The following is a 17,063-nucleotide window of genomic DNA, read 5'->3' as shown; positions in this document are numbered from 1 at the left end:
TGATTTACATGTCAAGATTCATGATTCACTAAACTGATGCATGCTTCAGAATAAATACGTGTTTCACAGACTACAAAGCCTAAGGTGCGTATCGAACCCTCAGGACTGTTTGACCTCACTGAGCCCTTTAAAGCTCAAGCAGCACCACTCGGAGTCAGGATTGTGTATCACTGTGGAGCCAATGTGCTGCCGTGACGACTTTAGGGTTATTGCAGGACACAGAGAAGAAGACCGCAGGAGACCTGACGGTGTCACAACACATTATTATGGTCCCCACAAGAAAAACAGCAACTGGACAAGACCTCACAGAGAGAAAGAGGAAACAAAGTGGCAAAAGTAAGGGACAATGAGGAAGAAACCAGATGTCATAGAAAGAGAAATGATTCGCTTACATAAGAAAATCGTGGTCAGAGCTTTTGTGATCCTAATGTTAGAAAAAGTTTTGGAACTTTGTCAGGGTCCAAACAAGAGTCACCTTGGATGGTAGTGATGGAAAAGAGTAGTTATCATCTTTGTTTTTAACTTTTTATCTCAATATGTTGTACAGCTGTTTTCTGGGAAAACTATCATGGTGTTACATGTGGTTTTCTTATTTTGGCTATTTTTTTTTAAAAATATTGTGTTCCAAGACATTTTTTCTTTATTTTACTGCTTTTTAAAAACAAACTGATGACATTATGTGCTTTGCGTTTGAAACAGACCATTCATTAGTGTATGTGTTGCTTAGTCTTCACACTAAATGCTCCATATTTCCGCTATTTAGTAGATGAATTGCTTTGAAACTCTTTCAACTGTCAGTATGCATTGCCATTAAGCCCCCTCTCCTTACTCCAACCTCCACCCATTGGCCTGGATCAGAAAAGTAGAGTTCAGCAAGGCACCATGTGCTCATTCAAAGATAAGCTTAACACCATTGATTGCCAGGACAGTACACTGATACATGAGAGGAAAAAGCCTAGCGCACATCCTCACTTCTTTTAATCAGGTGTGCCGCACGCTGTACACTTGCTTGCATTCAACACTCCATATCACACTTTACATTCAGCCCTGTATCTCCATAAGCCTTGTATTGCTGCTTCCAGTTAGTTTACTTCCATAACCATCATTCACACTCATCTACAACCCTGGAAACACATCCTCACCAGCAGCCTGACACCTCCACTGCAGCACAGTGGTGAGAGGCAAGAGGAGTGTTGGGCAGAAGGAGAGGTCATCTTATCTGTGGGACAGATCCCATACCCTGAGCTTTCATCAGGATGTGGCCAGGAATGATTACAGTAGGTCACCTGAAGAAATGTCCACAAAGCCTGTCTCTTAGTCACCACACCAGGGGCTCCAGTGTAAGGGAGGGGGTAGCTGATGATCTGTATTTTCTCAGAGATCTGTGACTCAGAGCATCATTAGCACTCACACACTACAGTTATTCAAGCTGTGTAAAACGCCCTTTGGTGCCCCACCTTTGTTTGCTCCATTAAGAGTCTACCAACACTCAGGAACGTGGTGTTGCAGAAGAACATGGAAATCAGACATGTGCAGTTAGTTATGCATTGGCCTAAATTTCTTGGATCATACAAACAAAGCCAAAATTATGGATAATCTGACTGCTGACATACTTAACAATGGAAAGTTTGCCAAATGCCATATTCATGCAATATTTGATACAAGGCACATGTTCAGAAAGAATCTGAGGTGCAATCTCTGGCCTACTGATTTGCCTTCAGAGAAAAATACTCTTCTTATAATCCTGTATAGCATTTGTGTTGCTAAACTAATACAGAAAAAGCACAAGGTGCTGTTGTGACCTTTTTATCTAGCCAAAAACAGCCCTCTACCCTATGATAGCAGACTGAGGGTCCTGCGAGAGCTGCCATCTGGCCCCATTCTCGGCAAGTGCATGGAAACTCTGGCTGTCCAAGGTCCTGGTCTGATCTGTCATAAGCCAGGATGGGTGTCCGGCCAGCGGTCAGCGGGTCGACCCATTTGACGAGTGCTTCAAGCAGGGGATACAGAGCGGGAGGGAAGAGGGAGAGGCAGAGGACAAGAGCTGATTTGTGTTTCAAGGGCTGATTATGCGTGCTGTGGCGCTGGTTTCCTGGATGTTGTGTTTGTGTTGGAGAGAGTCGCTCCAGGCAGATGTTGCAAATGAAGGAGGTGGTGTTGTGTGCTGACATAGTGGGGGTCAAGTCATCCCAAATGACATCTGATTGGTGTTTCAAGAGGAAATATTTGCACTGATAGCAAAAATTCATATGAATTTATCCACTTTGGGAAACATAAAATAGGAGGGCCAAAGAATTGCTGGGGTTACAACAATGTGTAACACTGTGACAATCAGCTGCCAGCTGTGCCCACCCACATACAGACCATCCATTTGTCAGTGCAAGCACATAAACACAACTTAAACAAATACAACACAACCTTTTACCTCCCAGCAGCCATCTGTATACACAATCAGACACCTACAAACACAACTAAGCACACGTGCACTTCTCCACACACAGTAAATAAAGCTGTGGAATGATATATGGTCTTGATAAGGTCGGTTGTTTCATTATAAGGCTCTTACAGACAAACGGAGATGCAAAACAAACGGGAGAAACAGGAGCCTTACATGAAATGCAGCCTGTGAGATTAAATGTATGATCAACAGCCTTATACTACAGTAATGCCACAGGTGATTTATTTCATTTTCCCTGAACATTCACTGGGGTTTAACCTGAATTAAAAGAATATATATTCTTCAAAACAAAGATCATGACGCACAAATAACTTACATGTGTGACATGTAAAGTTGCATCATTGAGCAGCCCAGCAGCAAGTTGTCGGGCACGGATAAATCATTTCAAATCCTCCCCCCTTTCGTTCCCTCTGACTGGTCGGTGCCTGTGTCACTCAGGGGGAGGGGTGCAGCGGTAATTTCTATATGCCTGTATGTCAATTTAAGACTCAGATTGCGCGTTTATGTGTGGCTGACAGTAGCGAGCCCCTGCGGACGTCCGCAGTCTCGGTGTTGGATTTCTAAGTGTATTTCATCAAGCGGATGAGGCGCTTGGGACGTGCGTCTACCTGCTCTCGCGGAAGCTTTGTCTTTGGATATTGCTGCCACTTAAAACGCATCCGCACACTCCTGTCTCGAGGTGCGTTTGCTTTTGAAGTGAGCTGCTGTGAAAGAAGCAGCACCCCAGAAGAGAAGACTCGTCACAACACTTTATAGAAGACTTGACAACTTTGAAGATAGCCTGGGTCTAGTGGCGTAGACCGAGGTGGGTTCATGTGGTTTGTTATCTGACAGAAGCGGATCGTTTCTCTGGAAGTCTTACTGAAGGGTTTTGGAAACATGTTCCACAAATGCTCCGTTGTGTTACTGAACGTCCTCTTTTTGGTGCGGGTGCTCTTGGCTCATGAGTGCACGCCATGTAACCTCCGGACTTGTCCCGTCAAATCACCGCATGGTTGCGAAGGTGGCCGGACATTGGCGAAGGATCCGTGCGGATGCTGTGATCGGTGCACCAGCCTGGAGTGGGAGTCCTGCGGCGGCCAGGACTGGGCACACGGTTACTGCGCCCTGGGGCTGACCTGCGCCTCTATCAACAAAACCGGAGCTGCCACCATCCCTGAAATCGGAGTATGTAAAGGTGAGTAAAACTATCTCGTGTGAACTTAATTGAATTCTCACATTTATTCAACGCAGAAAGAAGGGAGAATGTGTTAATGCGATTGTTGAACTCCAATTATTCTGTTGGGCACCATTCAAACGTCATTCAGTGACTGCAGCGTCTGTGTGCCTGGAGTAGTTCTTCAAGTCTGAGGGGCTCTTGACTTCCAGCACAGGAGACATGTTCGGCAATTTACTTTCGCTCAAGCCCCGTTCCATTTTACCTCAGAAGCACGACAATACATCTGGCAGCAGAGATTCGGCTCAAGGTCTTAGCTCTTCTAGTAGTATGTCCTGTTCTTTTCACTTAAACAACAATAATTAACAATTTAGAATAGTGCCGAGAGAGTCTGCAACGGTCCAAAGTTGTGGATCACTTCATTTTTAATCATGGGAGCACTTTGTCCGGAGCTGTCCGGTTTTTGTCTGTACTGTTTACACGGTTGGCTTCAATGTGTTCCTCAGAGAGCCTCTAACAGTCTGACAGCATGATTGCAGGTTTTTTCATTTGCAGCAGTGCAAATCCACAATGCTAAACTGTTGTGTTCTCATCAAGCAGCGCTAGCCTTCCGTACAGTGGATGTGCTCATTTTACGCACGATTTGAGCAACGTTCTCAGCTTCAAAGAAGTGTGCAAGGTTTTAGGTTCGTCATTGTGGAAGGAGTCGGTAGCACAGGCCTTCCCCTGAGGGCCAAATAACTAGTGGAAGGACCTCCTCCGGCTGTGCCACCTGCACACTGTCCAGCTTGTTTCTGGATGATTGAGGAGGACTGACAGGACTGTAACAGAGAGTAAGCAGCTCTCAGTTGGGGTCTGGATCTCCTGACCCTGCCCTTCCATCATCCCTCTTTAGGGTGGTCCATGTCAGGTCTTTAACAGGGTTTTTTCATGGTTCTTTGTTCCCCAGGTGTTCCCAGGAGACACAGGTGCTGATTATGCCTCTTGCACAGGCGTCTGGAGGACATCTCCTCTGCAATTTAACAGCTTTGGAATGAGCGGGAGACCTAGTGGCTCCTCTGACTGAGTCATGCTTCTGGTCCTGCTGCTGACCCCCTAAATCAGCCACACATATGCACACAGCCTCGATATCCCAAAGGGTCTAGGTGGGGGTAAATCAACACCTCCCAGTGTGTTTTTTGGGCTCACAGTAGGCCGGCTGCTGGAGGCTGATCCCTGATTTCCCTCCTCAAGCTGCAAAGGTCTTAAAGTGATTAGTCCTGCAATCAAGAGTAGGGGGTAAATGTTTCCGCTTTTCTGATTTCCCCTGCTTTTCTGCTCTCAGTTTGATTTACTGGGTGGTCAAAATCTGTCAGAGGAGAGGCAATTTTATAGTTCAAGTGACATGTTACATATTGTATAAGTGGGATAGCTTGTTGGTGTATGGTTGTTTTCCTGTCCTGGAAATTGTATGCAAAAAAAGAAGTATCTCCAAAGAACTTTAAATGAGGTGTAAGTGAGTTTCTAGTCTCTGTCTTACTGGATAAATGTGTAATTCCAAGCTTTGTTGCCAGTAAATCTCTGTATTCCCAAAGATGCGAAACCAAAAATAGTTGCGCAAACCCCAAGAAACAATTCTAGCTCGCCAGAAAACTGTTAGTTATTTGAATAAGGTGTCATTCTGACATTTAAGCTCTTCAGCTGACAAAAATCTTTTAAAAACTGAATGATTTGTAGAGCTTTGTCAAGAAGCACCTGTACTGTGGAGCATTCATCTAGCCTGTTAACCTGATCATTTTAGCTTCAGTGATCAGTCTGTCAGTGAGGTGAAATCAATTGTACCAAGTTTCTTTTAGTTTCTAACTGTTTTCTTATGTCTGTCCTCCCAAACCAAATTCTTTAAGCTCCAGAGACACTTAACATACCATGTGACAGAATGCCTGTCTTACAGGGACGCTATGTGCACTGCCCTCCTTCACATGCCTTCTACTTCTCCCTTCCTCTAGTATTATCTAACGTTTCAAAGACTTCCTTTTAAGCTCCCTATCAGACTTAGGGCCTCTAGAGGTCAGCTTTCCCGTCTTGGCTCTGGACGCCAAGACAAGCAGTCTCAGTGGCTAAGAGAGGAATCCCCCTGTGATGAAGCCTCATATACTTAGAGCCGTGCCAGACCGGATAACAGATAACCAGGAAGGACCATAACAGACTCCGGTTGGGCTTAAGGGTCCTAGGCTGGGACAGCTTAGAATAAATGTAAAGAGGGGGTCAAGCTAAAATTAGGTAAGACAATGTCTTCACTGTCCTGCCTTTCCATAATTGTTTTGACTCCTGCCTCCTTTTCTACAAACTAGATTTAGCACCTCACACAGACAAGCTCTACCACCATCTCAAATCAAAACACGCTCACAGGCACAGGAAAGCCTCAGGATGGAAAAATGTGGAGGTGAGGATCATTCTAGGGTGAAAGGAAATCACAGAGAAAGTTTTGGTTGGGTTTATTGAAAAGGCTGCTTGTGCTTTGCCAGTTCACTGGCATTCTGGGAGAGCTATTAAAAGCTTCGGCTGGCTCAGGTTAAAGGTAACATTACCTTCACAGCTTCCACTGGCCAGTGTTTACTGTGGTGCTTGTAGTGCAGGAGTCCTCAGCAAAATCTGCTCTAAGAGTTTAGGGGGATATTTTCCGTTGCAGTCACATTGATTCACTTCAGTAGTAAATTTTATCGCAGCAAGAGATGGTCCTATTATCTGTTTTGCATTAATATTGATATACATATGTGTTATATTATCATTTGCAGAATTTAAAGGCAAAGCCATGGGGTTGGATTTCTTTCACTTTAAATCATCTCATTATTCTCATCTTACCAGGCTTTTATTGGGGTAGGATCTCTACAGTAGTCGGGTAGCTACACTATGAAGAGGTCATGTTTATATTGGACGGTTAAACCTTTGACACGTATTCCTCTGGCGCATTGTTCCGGTGTGTTGCAGTTGGGAGAAAAAAGCCATCGTGTTTTGACGAGCTGCAGTCATGCTTCCACGCTGTTGATTTGAGGCCTGGGAGCTAAATGCCTGGGAAGGGGATACTCTCTGTAACAGTTTGTCTCATCCTGTTTACTCTGCTGCCACTCTTATTGCTCTTGGATAGCAATGAAGGAGGGTAATTTGGGCGTATATATGTGTGTGTTTATTCATGCATGAATGTGAAGGGAACACTAAGGGTAATGTGTATGTTGGGGCCCTTTTAATCTCGGGATCTTGATGGATATTCAGCTCACACGGCTCTAATGTGACATTCCTTACCATGGTAAAGTTCTGTCCAAGTGGGGCTAAGCCTTGCAGTACCACCTCGGGGGTAACGCTCATTGGAAGAAGCAACAATATGTGGGTATGGTGCAAATGGCTTCAGATCAGAGGAGGCGTTGCTGCAGCCGGCAAAGATGGAGACCCTTGGAGGGCCCCATACTGTGGAACAAAAGCAAACAAATGGGCTCCGTAGCCGTAGTAGTGTGGCACAAGGAAGAGGGAGGAGGGACTGCAGTCCAGAAATACACGGGTCACTTGAGTGTCAGTTGTGCCATCGTAGTGTGTTGCAACAGAGGCTGCAAGTTGGTTAACTCCTCAGCAACTCTGATGAACAAATCCTGATGACTAACACATTGCTTCTTGACTTTTGTTTTAACTGTATCTCTTTTGGTTAATGTAAATGTGATGATAAACAAGGCTGCTGCTGTGCCCCACAGTACTTCCTGACCATCCAGATGCAGGTCTTGAGGATGAGCGTTGTCCTCTGATGATGGGCTGTGACAGAGCGGGAGGTCAGTGTGTGTGCGATGCCCGTCACTCCTGCTTGGGCTCTTTCACCTATCCAGACCAAGAGACCTGTATGAAGACCAGTAAGTCAGGTGAGCTCTTGCTTTCCATCTGTTTCTATGTTAAAAGACACTGATGCACATATCGGAGCACAATCTGAGTTAGAGGGTATAATACCATCCATAGAGAGGAGCTAATCCATAACAGATGTGGCTCTGAGGTGGCTCTTGCATATCATAGTGATGACACACAAGCTAAACACACACATAAGCTTTGTATAGTGGTTCTGCGCTCGCCCTTGAGTGCTGCTATTGTATGTGAGTCATTGGTGACTGTGGTTTGTGTGTCCATGGCTGGATTTCAGATGGTCGGAGGCATGAGCACCGGGAAAGACACAGAGAGAAGTATGTGGGACCGTCCAACCCAGAGTGCATGTTCTCTGGGTGTAACCTGACTGCTGAGGGCTGTGTGTGCGAGTCTCAGAGCTGCCACCACCACTTCGCCTACATCAACCGCAGCCAGTGCCAAGAAGCAGCAGGTAACCCTAAAATGGCATGAGATTGACAAGCTCACAGTAGGTGGTCAGGAGCTCGACTTAGCTTATTTAGTGTCTGAAATAAATCCCACAACAGCAAGGTTACATTTATATCACAGAGCTGAACATTTCTCCATTATTGATAGAAGTATTCATATACAGGAAACAAGGTACAGCTTCTAAAGTTTTTCTCGATCAAATCCCCTCAGAATGAAACACAGTCATTGCATTCCTTATGTCACAACTCATTATGTGTGAAGGGAAACGTATCATTGCTGACCAAAGAAAACCTTGGGACTAAATATGTTCACTCTTAGATTTGTAGTGAAAGCACCATGTGAAGCTCAAATATGATATTTTTATTTTGCCACTCTTGTCATAGTAATGTAGAGGTTGAGAAGGGGTGAAAGCAGATGAAAGATCCTGAGAGTGAAAGAGCGAACATGTGAGTGAGGCTGACAGAAGCAAAAAATGGAAAAGATCTGCATTTGGAGAAGGAGAGCTGTCAAGACTGTCATTAAGGTGTGAGTGAATAGAGAGCAGCATGAATGCCTCTCCTGTGCCAGAAGTGAAAAGGAGAATCTTCTGAATGAAGCGAGCGAATAAAAGAGTGTGTGTTTACCTCCGATCTTAGCTGCTTCTTTGATTGACACCTCTGTTTGAAAAACTTTATTGGCAGAGTGAGTTTAGTTTCCTCATTTGGACTTTGAGGTGTCTAGAAGATAGACAGGCGTTAAGTGCTGACTGCCTCCTGAGTGACATTTGGTAAAATAGAACAAGGCTGTTCAGTGAATGCACCATGTAGAACTCCCCCTAATATTTCTGCGTCTTTGAAATTCTTACTGAAACTCAAATTAAAAGTAGTTTGGTGGTATAGTGAACAGGTCTAAAGCATGTGAGCATGACTGCCTGTCTACAAGCTTCCATCCTTTGAAGAATTTTAGATGGAAAAAAACTGGTTGCTAGATAACCAATACTGTGGCTGGCAACAAGCCATGAAGACACATTAAAGTTTGTTTAGTCTACAGCTAACAGCAAGGTTATTACAGAACATCCACAGTACAGCTGTATGGATGTTTATCTTGAACCATTTATGCGGTAAATCCCACAGGAAGAGTGTTCATCAAACATTATATTGTGTAGACGTATCATCAAGTCTAGTGTTTCAATAAAAATGGACTGTCTGTGTTTTGTAAGTCCTCTCAAAGCCTGAGCCCACTGCATGACAGTTTAAACTCACACCAGTGAAAACTTTAAACAACATTTTTTAGCAGCTTATGAGTTTTCACCGCAGCACACGCCCACCCATGTTATGGCCCATCATTAAGCAGAAGAGCAGGATGTGTGCATCTGTGTTGTCTCACAGGATATATATGCATGTGGGACGATGCACACATGCGCATGCTTGCATGTGCTCATATGCTACATCAACACGTGTGTAATGAGCCCGCGTGTTTGCGTGTGTTTGTGCATGTGTCTGAGTGAGATAATTATCTTGTTTGTCTTGATGTCGGGGCAGAGATTTTCCTTTTGTCTGTCATCAGAAGGAGCTTCCTCTGTGAGCAGTCTGGGACTCTCAGTCCAGTTGAACTCCACAGCCATGAATCCTTCACTCTTTGGACACAAGTACTTACTAAGTTCTGTGTTACCATGTCCTGCTTGAGTGAATGTTTACTGTAAACCTGCTCACTGATAGGACTCGTCTTTACCATATACATATACATGATATAGAAGTTAAAGATGGTTGCCGCAACACCAGCCATTGGTTTGCAAACAGCTGTTCTAAAACATGAAGTTCAGCATTTAACTGTTTTGGGTTTTGACAGTCGAGTGAAGTGGAAGAGATGGATCTGAGTGAAGTTGAGGACACTATGAACATCTACAGGGAAACACACCTGTCGGCAAAAGTCCCCCAGTATGTAAGAATCCATAATTTTAAGTCTTAATATAGTTTGCCCTGGCTTTATTTTGGTTTTACTTCAACACCCCTAAAGTTGTATTTTGACCAACAGAGAACTGGTTCAGTTGTCATTTGCACATCAGTATCAGTTCTGATCTGGACTCACAGAACCAGTCACCCTGTAAAGCATTTCGGCTGCAGCACCGGTTCTACAGTCCAGTCAGGAAGGTGGTTTGTATTTCCAGGGCTAGATGTTGTCAGGATTCCTGTTCAGATCCTGTAGAAGGTTTTAGGCCCAAAACCAACTTTTTTTTTTTTTTAAATTTCAAATGACAACCACAGCAGTTAAAAAGCCCTATCAGTGGTCTTATTGGTTTACCCTTTTACTGTGACTCACAAAGATCTATTCAAACTCAACCTCACTGCTGTTGCTGTTCGACTTTATGATGCTTCATGTGTTAGTAGTTTAGTAAACTCTGATGTAATTTGTTATCATTCCATTAGAAACAACATGGTACACCAGACGTTGTGTCCACATGTCAGGGAGGAAAGAGGATGTGATAAGTGTAGCAGAGGAAGGGCAGATGCAGAAAGATAAGAAATCGCAACAGAAGCCAACCATTTTGTTGAGGTATTTGTATACAGGCCTCAGGGTCATGGTAGGGTGGTGTTTGGTAGTCTTGCACTCTGGGATGGTTTACATATTTCATTCATGATAACGTCCCTCAGTGCTATTTTAGAGGAATTCCCCTGCTGTTGCTTACTAATAGGAGCATGCAACGGTAGGTTATGCATTTTTTGTGTTTCAGGAAACTGGCATCACTTGATGCTAACATATGATCAGAAGTAATGTGAGTTGGAAACCCACGTTATGCTGAAGCAGTCAAGCCATCCCTTGTTCACTCCCAGGGTCTAGTGTTGGGGATCGACTTAAGAAACGGGCCTCACAGGCATGCGGTAGTTCACAAGTGGTTCATCAGACAGGGAAGCGGTGCCCACTATGATGCCATGCCACCAACTGACCTCACTTTCACAAATCTGCTTGCCTACATATGCCCACCTCCGTCCTGCCTTTCTCTGCCCCTCTGAAAGGACTGTTAGTTCTGCTTGGCTGCAGCCTCTTTGTGGCAGGGCTATTACTGGCCAAGCCAGACCGCCATCGTCTAGCGGGGGCACGAGACGTCTCAGTGCTGAGTGTTTGTGTGCCGTCTAAAGAAACTGCGGCCCCGTCGGTTCCCAGAGTGTGTATTTATATGTGTGTGGAAAGTGATTTATAAGAGGAAACAAAGCTCCTGTGTGGATATTTAGACAAAAAGTTCCCCCAAAGGCCTTTTGGGATATCTGTCAATCCACTTCCTACTCTTGGTCAGCCACTAACCAAGCCAGGCAGCATTAGTCCCGCAGGAACAGCTAAAATACACATGCATGTCGTATTAGACCCCTTTCACATGTCCAGGTCTAACCTATTATCTTTTTCTCGGCCTAAAATCTCTACTTATTGACTCGGGCGTAACGGTTAACAAATCAAAGACACTGAAGCCTTAGCCTGCCCCTGATGTTCTCAAGCCCTTTCGTTCTATCATCATTCTGTTCCCTTTTTCCCTGCAAGGGAAAAGATTCCCTTGGCCAAAACTCATACACAGTGCAACTGTCTCTTTTACGATTTACTCAACAGCTGTCTATATCCCAGGTCCCCTGCAGACTTGTTTTCTTCAGTTGCAACACATAAGGCATGAGTCTGAGGGACTGTAAAAGTGCCAACTGCTCAGTTTAGTTTTAAAGTGCTGTATGTGCAGCCCACTGAAGCAAAGTATGTTCAGTTTTATCCCATGCTTTTTTTTCCCACCAGGTACAGTCAAATGTGGTGGTTAATTTGTGTCTGGGGAATGGGCTCCTTAGCTTGACTCTTCATCACTGATCTAGTTTTGTACTATTTGACAGCAAGGAGCTGGTGTGTTTCACTGGAATGTGCACATGCTTTGTACACTTGCTGTGCACACACAACCCTACATGAATACATCGATGTGCAAATATTCACCTACAAGTCGTGGACATTCTCGTGACCTCACTCAATCACACATCTGCCGTGGTGTAAGTTAAGAGGCTGAGATCATGTCTGTAAACCTGCAAATATTAGCTAAGGAGCAAGATAACAAGTCATGCAGCAGATGCAGGACTGCTGGCTGCTGCATGCCTACGCCTGATGACTTCAAGCCATTGTCTATGGTGTGAAATGTTTCTACCTGGTGATCATGTCTCTGCCTTTTGGGATGGATCTCTTCCAAGATCTGCTCCTCTGCCCTCACACATATACCCATGCAGACGGTGCACAACCCAGACTTTCTCAGTTGTAACTGCTGGTGGGCGTGGGGCCAGACCCCCACAGCTTAATGTGAGAGACGGCCCTGATGTGTCCCCTTGTGGAGCAACTTTATAAAACCTGAGGACAGAACACAAACCCACGGAGGGCAGCTGGACTGAGACGGCTTTGTTCTCCCCTGACTTGTTTCCAAAGTCAGTCTGTGAACAGAACTCACATTGTGCACTTTTTCCATGAGTAAACTCAGGCTGTCAACGCAGCCTCCTCTTCCTGGTGGAGTTGCTCTGGTTTGGGGAAAAACTACGCTCCTTGTAACCAGTCTTGAAGGGAAGAAAATAAAAAAAACTTTAGAATTTAGGATTTTTCTTTCCTCAATGAGCTGCAGAGATGCCAGAAAAAGTGCATTGTTTACAAAGGAGATCACTCTGTAGTTACAAGGCAATTTCCATATCTCACCTTTTCCAGACCAGCATTGTGTGTGTGAGTCACTGAGTTTTAGAAATCCCATATTGTTGCAAGTTGTGCTTTATGGTCAAAGGTTTTACATTCTTTGCTATCTCCAAGTCATAAAAGAGCACATGTTGCCTAATCTGCAGAGAGAATTTATCAAGCATACCAAATCAGGGCCTTTGTGTTCGTGCTAGCTGGAGTATTGCCACTATTGTGATAGAATGATTGGTTCTGTGGTTGCTGACTCACTAATTACAGCCATTTATACTAAGAGATAGAACACAAACTGCGCTGGATGAAATCCATTTACTGCTGACTTTTTCATGCCTATTGTGCTTATGAATGTTCCAGCTAAAAATTATATTAATTAGACCTGCAAGGGCTGGACCATTTCCACAGATGGATACAATTCTATTCATTAGAATGACAATGGTGTGTCTGCCAGCTGCTTTTCCCAGCGCTCTCTAACCCCAGCCATTATTACCACTGAAAGAGTAATCAGCCTTCTCGGAGGCACATACAATACACAGAAAGTGTTTTTCAGTGCGGAACCTTGCGCAAGATTGTTCCAGCGCATTTTCTGTGGTTTTTAAAAACCTGAGGTTTTCATATGCAAAACCAGTCTTAAACTGAGCAGCAGCAGACAGTGTTAGACTTGATTGGAAGTAAAACATTGGCCAATCAGCACTTCCAACTGAAGTTTATTTTAGTCCAGCATAGAAATTAGGCCAAAAACCGTTAAAAGGGTTGTAGCCTTGCTTAATTCAAGGGTTTTCCCTCATTTTGTATGACACTATTCAGATAAAGAGTTTATCAATGAGAGCTTTGTGGCAGTCCTCACTGTTCCACGGTTGCTTGAGTAAACATTACAGTAACAGATACCTCACACTCCTGCTGTATTTATCTGGTGCCAGAAAAATTCAACATTTCCCTTCTCTTCAATTTCTTATGTCAGTTATATTACCTCCACCCAACGGACTACAGCAGTCACAGCCAGAGAACCTCTCCTGTGTTTATTCTAAGTCAGGCAGAAGTCAAACAGGTACTTAACCACAATCCAGCAGGTGAGACGACAGAATCTATCTTTTAAAAATGTAATCAATAAAAATGTACAGTTTGATTCATTGGACAACTTGTAGCAGAGCTGAATCATTATCAGGGCATGAGTTGTCTGGACCCTCAACCTGTATACTGGTTCAGTTTCCCCAACTGGTGGCAAAACTCAGAGGGATCCATTTACTGTTCTTTAAATGTCAGGTTTCAGACGTATCCTCTGAGAGACTCGTGTTGCGCTCTGGAGCCAGCATCAGTCTGGGCAGACCATCAGCAAAACTCTGGAAACTTTATGGAACTAAAACCCCAAACACTGTTATGCAATCTCAGCCTGTTACATTCCCTCCAAAACCAGATGTATGCAAAGATTGTCAAGTATTTCTCATAACCGAATTACAACCCTCTTGATTTAACTTCCACACGCTGCAGTCATTTATTGACACATTTTCTCCTGTAAAGGGGATGATTTCAACTAGATATGGGATTATCACATTTTCATCCATGATCCCCACTCATGTTAATGCTGCCTTTCCTCTCTTTCTCCATTGTTTCTCTAAAAGTGCTGCAAAATGTTCATCATCTGCATTTTTACCTGGGAGATCTAGGGATAACTAACTACTTACAGTAGTTGATTGATAACAGGATAGGACGTCTCTCTGCTTTCCACAATACCTCTGCTCTGCCTAGCTTGTGTACATGACAACAACACCGAGAACCAAAACAAACACATCCCTTTGGTTTGAGTAATCCATCCTTTCTAAGGAAGCTACTTTTCCCATGCAATATCTGTAAAGAAGGTTGATCCACTTTTTTATTTTTCCTGAAAAGGCTCCAAAATATACTCCTGAGACCCTTGCTCAGATTAGCTGTACCCCTGCACCTATTTTCCCCCCTAACAAGGGGTATCAGCGCTATTATGTTGGCTCTGCAGATGAATAGACAAACATGCCCTGGTATGCTAAGTGAAGGGGAGTCTGTAAGCTGGTATGAAGAAAAGCTCTGTTGAAGGTTGGCTGCTATTAATGACTGGTTTCAGAGCATGAGGGGCTGTTTGGATTATGGGCCAGTTGAGCCAGGCAGGGTGGGATCAGAGTCGCGTCGACAGGATATGCAGAGAGCCTTGTCTTGTTGAGAGAGCGCTCTCGCTTCCTTGACACGATGCCGTAAAGCTGTCACAGACTGAAGTGGGGATCTGATGACAGTTTGTGTTGGGTGAGTGTGTGAACTCAGCCTTTAGTCTGTTATGTGAGCAGCATCGTTCTAAAGTGGCTCAGCTGACACTACAAGCAGACTCACACAGACATACACTCTAACATGTAAGCACAGCAGCTCCCCTCCTTCCTCTGAGAGAACAGTGATTGCACTGTCAGAGCCCAAAGCAGTTGAAGGTAGTGTCACCAAAAGGGGAAAATTAAAGGAAAAACTCAATCCATGTCTGTTCCTTTCACTCTTTGTGTTTACATAAACTTGTATTCTCCTCACCAACCTGTACATTAAGTTGAATGTTTAACCATGTGGGTGTTTTCTTTGCAGAGGAGCTGAGGTGTGCTGGGGTGACATGTCCTGCTCTGCAGGTGCCCTCCTGCCCTGTGGGTTCAGTTCTCACCAAGAGTTATACACCCCCTGCTGGTTGCTGCCCCTCCATACCAGCCCAATGCACTTGCGACCTCCAGACCTGCCACAAGCCACAGTGTCCAGGCGGACAGCACCCTGTACTAATTAGTGAGGCCAGCGGTCAGCCAGGAGATTGCTGTGATGTCTTTGAGTGCCAAAAAGGTGATTGCACTGAGATGCTCAATTTACACTTTGATTGCTCTCCCACTATCAGCGGCTTTTGCACAGTTGGTGTTATATACATTGTGTTATTGAAGGCGATTAGTTTCCTTCATGTAAGGCTTTCCTTCCTGCTGAACTATTCTCCACAGGAAAAAGGAAAGTTGCTGATTGGATAATTACTGTTTGGCTGTTTATCACGCAGGGCCAATGCCCCTGAGAGTTAAAGGGCCATGATTCAAATACCATTTTTTTTAGAGTTACCAAAAGAGAAAGTAAAAAGTAAAACAAAAAAAAAAAAACTGGCTTGTCCCAGATTAGCTGGTGTACCATTTTCTCATCTGGTGCAACAGGGGTAAAGGAAATACAGAGGGGGAAAAAGACGTAAGAGGGAGCAGATGTTTAAACTCCGTGTGCCTCTGTCATGAAGCAGAGGCAGCCAGGAGAGTCAGGAGGAAAGGGAGGGGACCTGTGGTATTGGCCTGTTTACTCTGTGCACCCAACAAATATTCACTGTTTTACCAACAGTACAAATTCCCATTATGGCCCCTCCAGATGTATAAATGAGTGCCGTGTCCTGGAATTAATGGACTTAACAAGCCCAGTGACCAGAAAAGTGCTTAGGCTATGAATTTGCTCAACAGAAGTGCAGTGTCAAAGAGTTCCTGTCTGGTCACACATCCAGAAGGGAAAAGGTTCAACAGTTCATTGATGGGAATGCTTTTTATGTGCTCCAGTCTGCCAGTGGGGAGGGTAATCGAGTCCGGCAGGCCGGCGGGGGCTGAATGGCAACCGTGGGGGCCATGGGATCAGTGTTTTGATAACAAGTGTCTGCTGCTCTTTGGACCTGGAGCTTGATGCCTTTTGTGCTGCTTCTACTGTCCGTTAGGCCTGCATGACTGCATGACATGTCAGAATGCTCCACATATAGGAACATGGACAAGGACACGCACTGGGCTCCCTTGTCAGCTCCCCAGTCCTGCAGTGGTCTCCAAAGCACCATCTGACTGCATCTTATAAAGTCTAAACTGCTTTGAATTGCCATCTTCAATAGAACACACTCAACACACATTGTCTCTCTGGGAGGCTTGGACTGATGAACTTGTTTCCATTGCCCACTTGGCTGTGAGCTGATATTTAGTCAGGGTCAGTGTGTACAGTTTCAATATACTCCACCTGTGTCTTTTGGCCTCCATGAACAATGAACTCTGCTACACTATTGGCTTAAGAACTGCTGTATCTGTGTGGCAACGCAAATCTGGCAGCACAGTCCTGACCTAATGTCATCTGACGTTACAGATGATCCTTCTTGATCCTGTTTAACTGCTGTTTATCACTTTTTGTTGAATATGTCCCCTGTTGTCAGGAGGGGATGCAGAATTGGTTTAGCACTGCACATGTTGTGTTGAGATTTATGCTGGTGTTAAGCAACAAGGCTGAGATCACCACACTAATGATTCTCAGGGAGCTCAGCTTGACTTAGTTATAAACATGCAGTCCACAATAGCCCTGTTCTCAACAGTTGATAAGTGGTTTTGTTAGTGACATGAGTTTTACTATTTCTTTTTCTAAAGCCGATGTTGACAAATCCCTTCATTATTCATTTCTGGGAAAAGTTTCTCAGAGTGG

General features: G+C 44.4%; 1 protein-coding gene across 5 annotated transcripts in view; it reads left to right on the top strand.

Moving 5' to 3' along the window:
• The first annotated feature begins 2,943 nt into the window (after positions 1 to 2,943).
• The window catches only part of crim1 (cysteine rich transmembrane BMP regulator 1 (chordin-like)), a 32,256-nt gene continuing 18,136 nt past the window's right edge, over positions 2,944 to 17,063 (top strand). For all 5 annotated transcript variants that reach the window (XM_072365339.1, XM_072365338.1, XM_072365337.1 and 2 more), the window contains exons 1-4: positions 2,944 to 3,635; positions 7,334 to 7,495; positions 7,768 to 7,941; positions 15,195 to 15,437. In XM_072365339.1, the coding sequence (XP_072221440.1) occupies positions 3,338 to 3,635; positions 7,334 to 7,495; positions 7,768 to 7,941; positions 15,195 to 15,437 (877 nt within the window). In that variant the 5' untranslated portion in view covers positions 2,944 to 3,337. The remainder of the gene's footprint in view (positions 3,636 to 7,333; positions 7,496 to 7,767; positions 7,942 to 15,194; positions 15,438 to 17,063) is intronic.

The sequence above is a fragment of the Leuresthes tenuis genome, unplaced genomic scaffold (assembly GCF_036924035.1).
Source record: "Leuresthes tenuis unplaced genomic scaffold, fLeuTen1.0.hap1 SCAF_15, whole genome shotgun sequence".
In the NCBI taxonomy this organism is placed as follows: domain Eukaryota; kingdom Metazoa; phylum Chordata; class Actinopteri; order Atheriniformes; family Atherinopsidae; genus Leuresthes; species Leuresthes tenuis.
The sequence above is the reverse complement of the archived record's forward strand: the minus strand, read 5'-3'. Positions and strand labels throughout refer to the sequence as shown.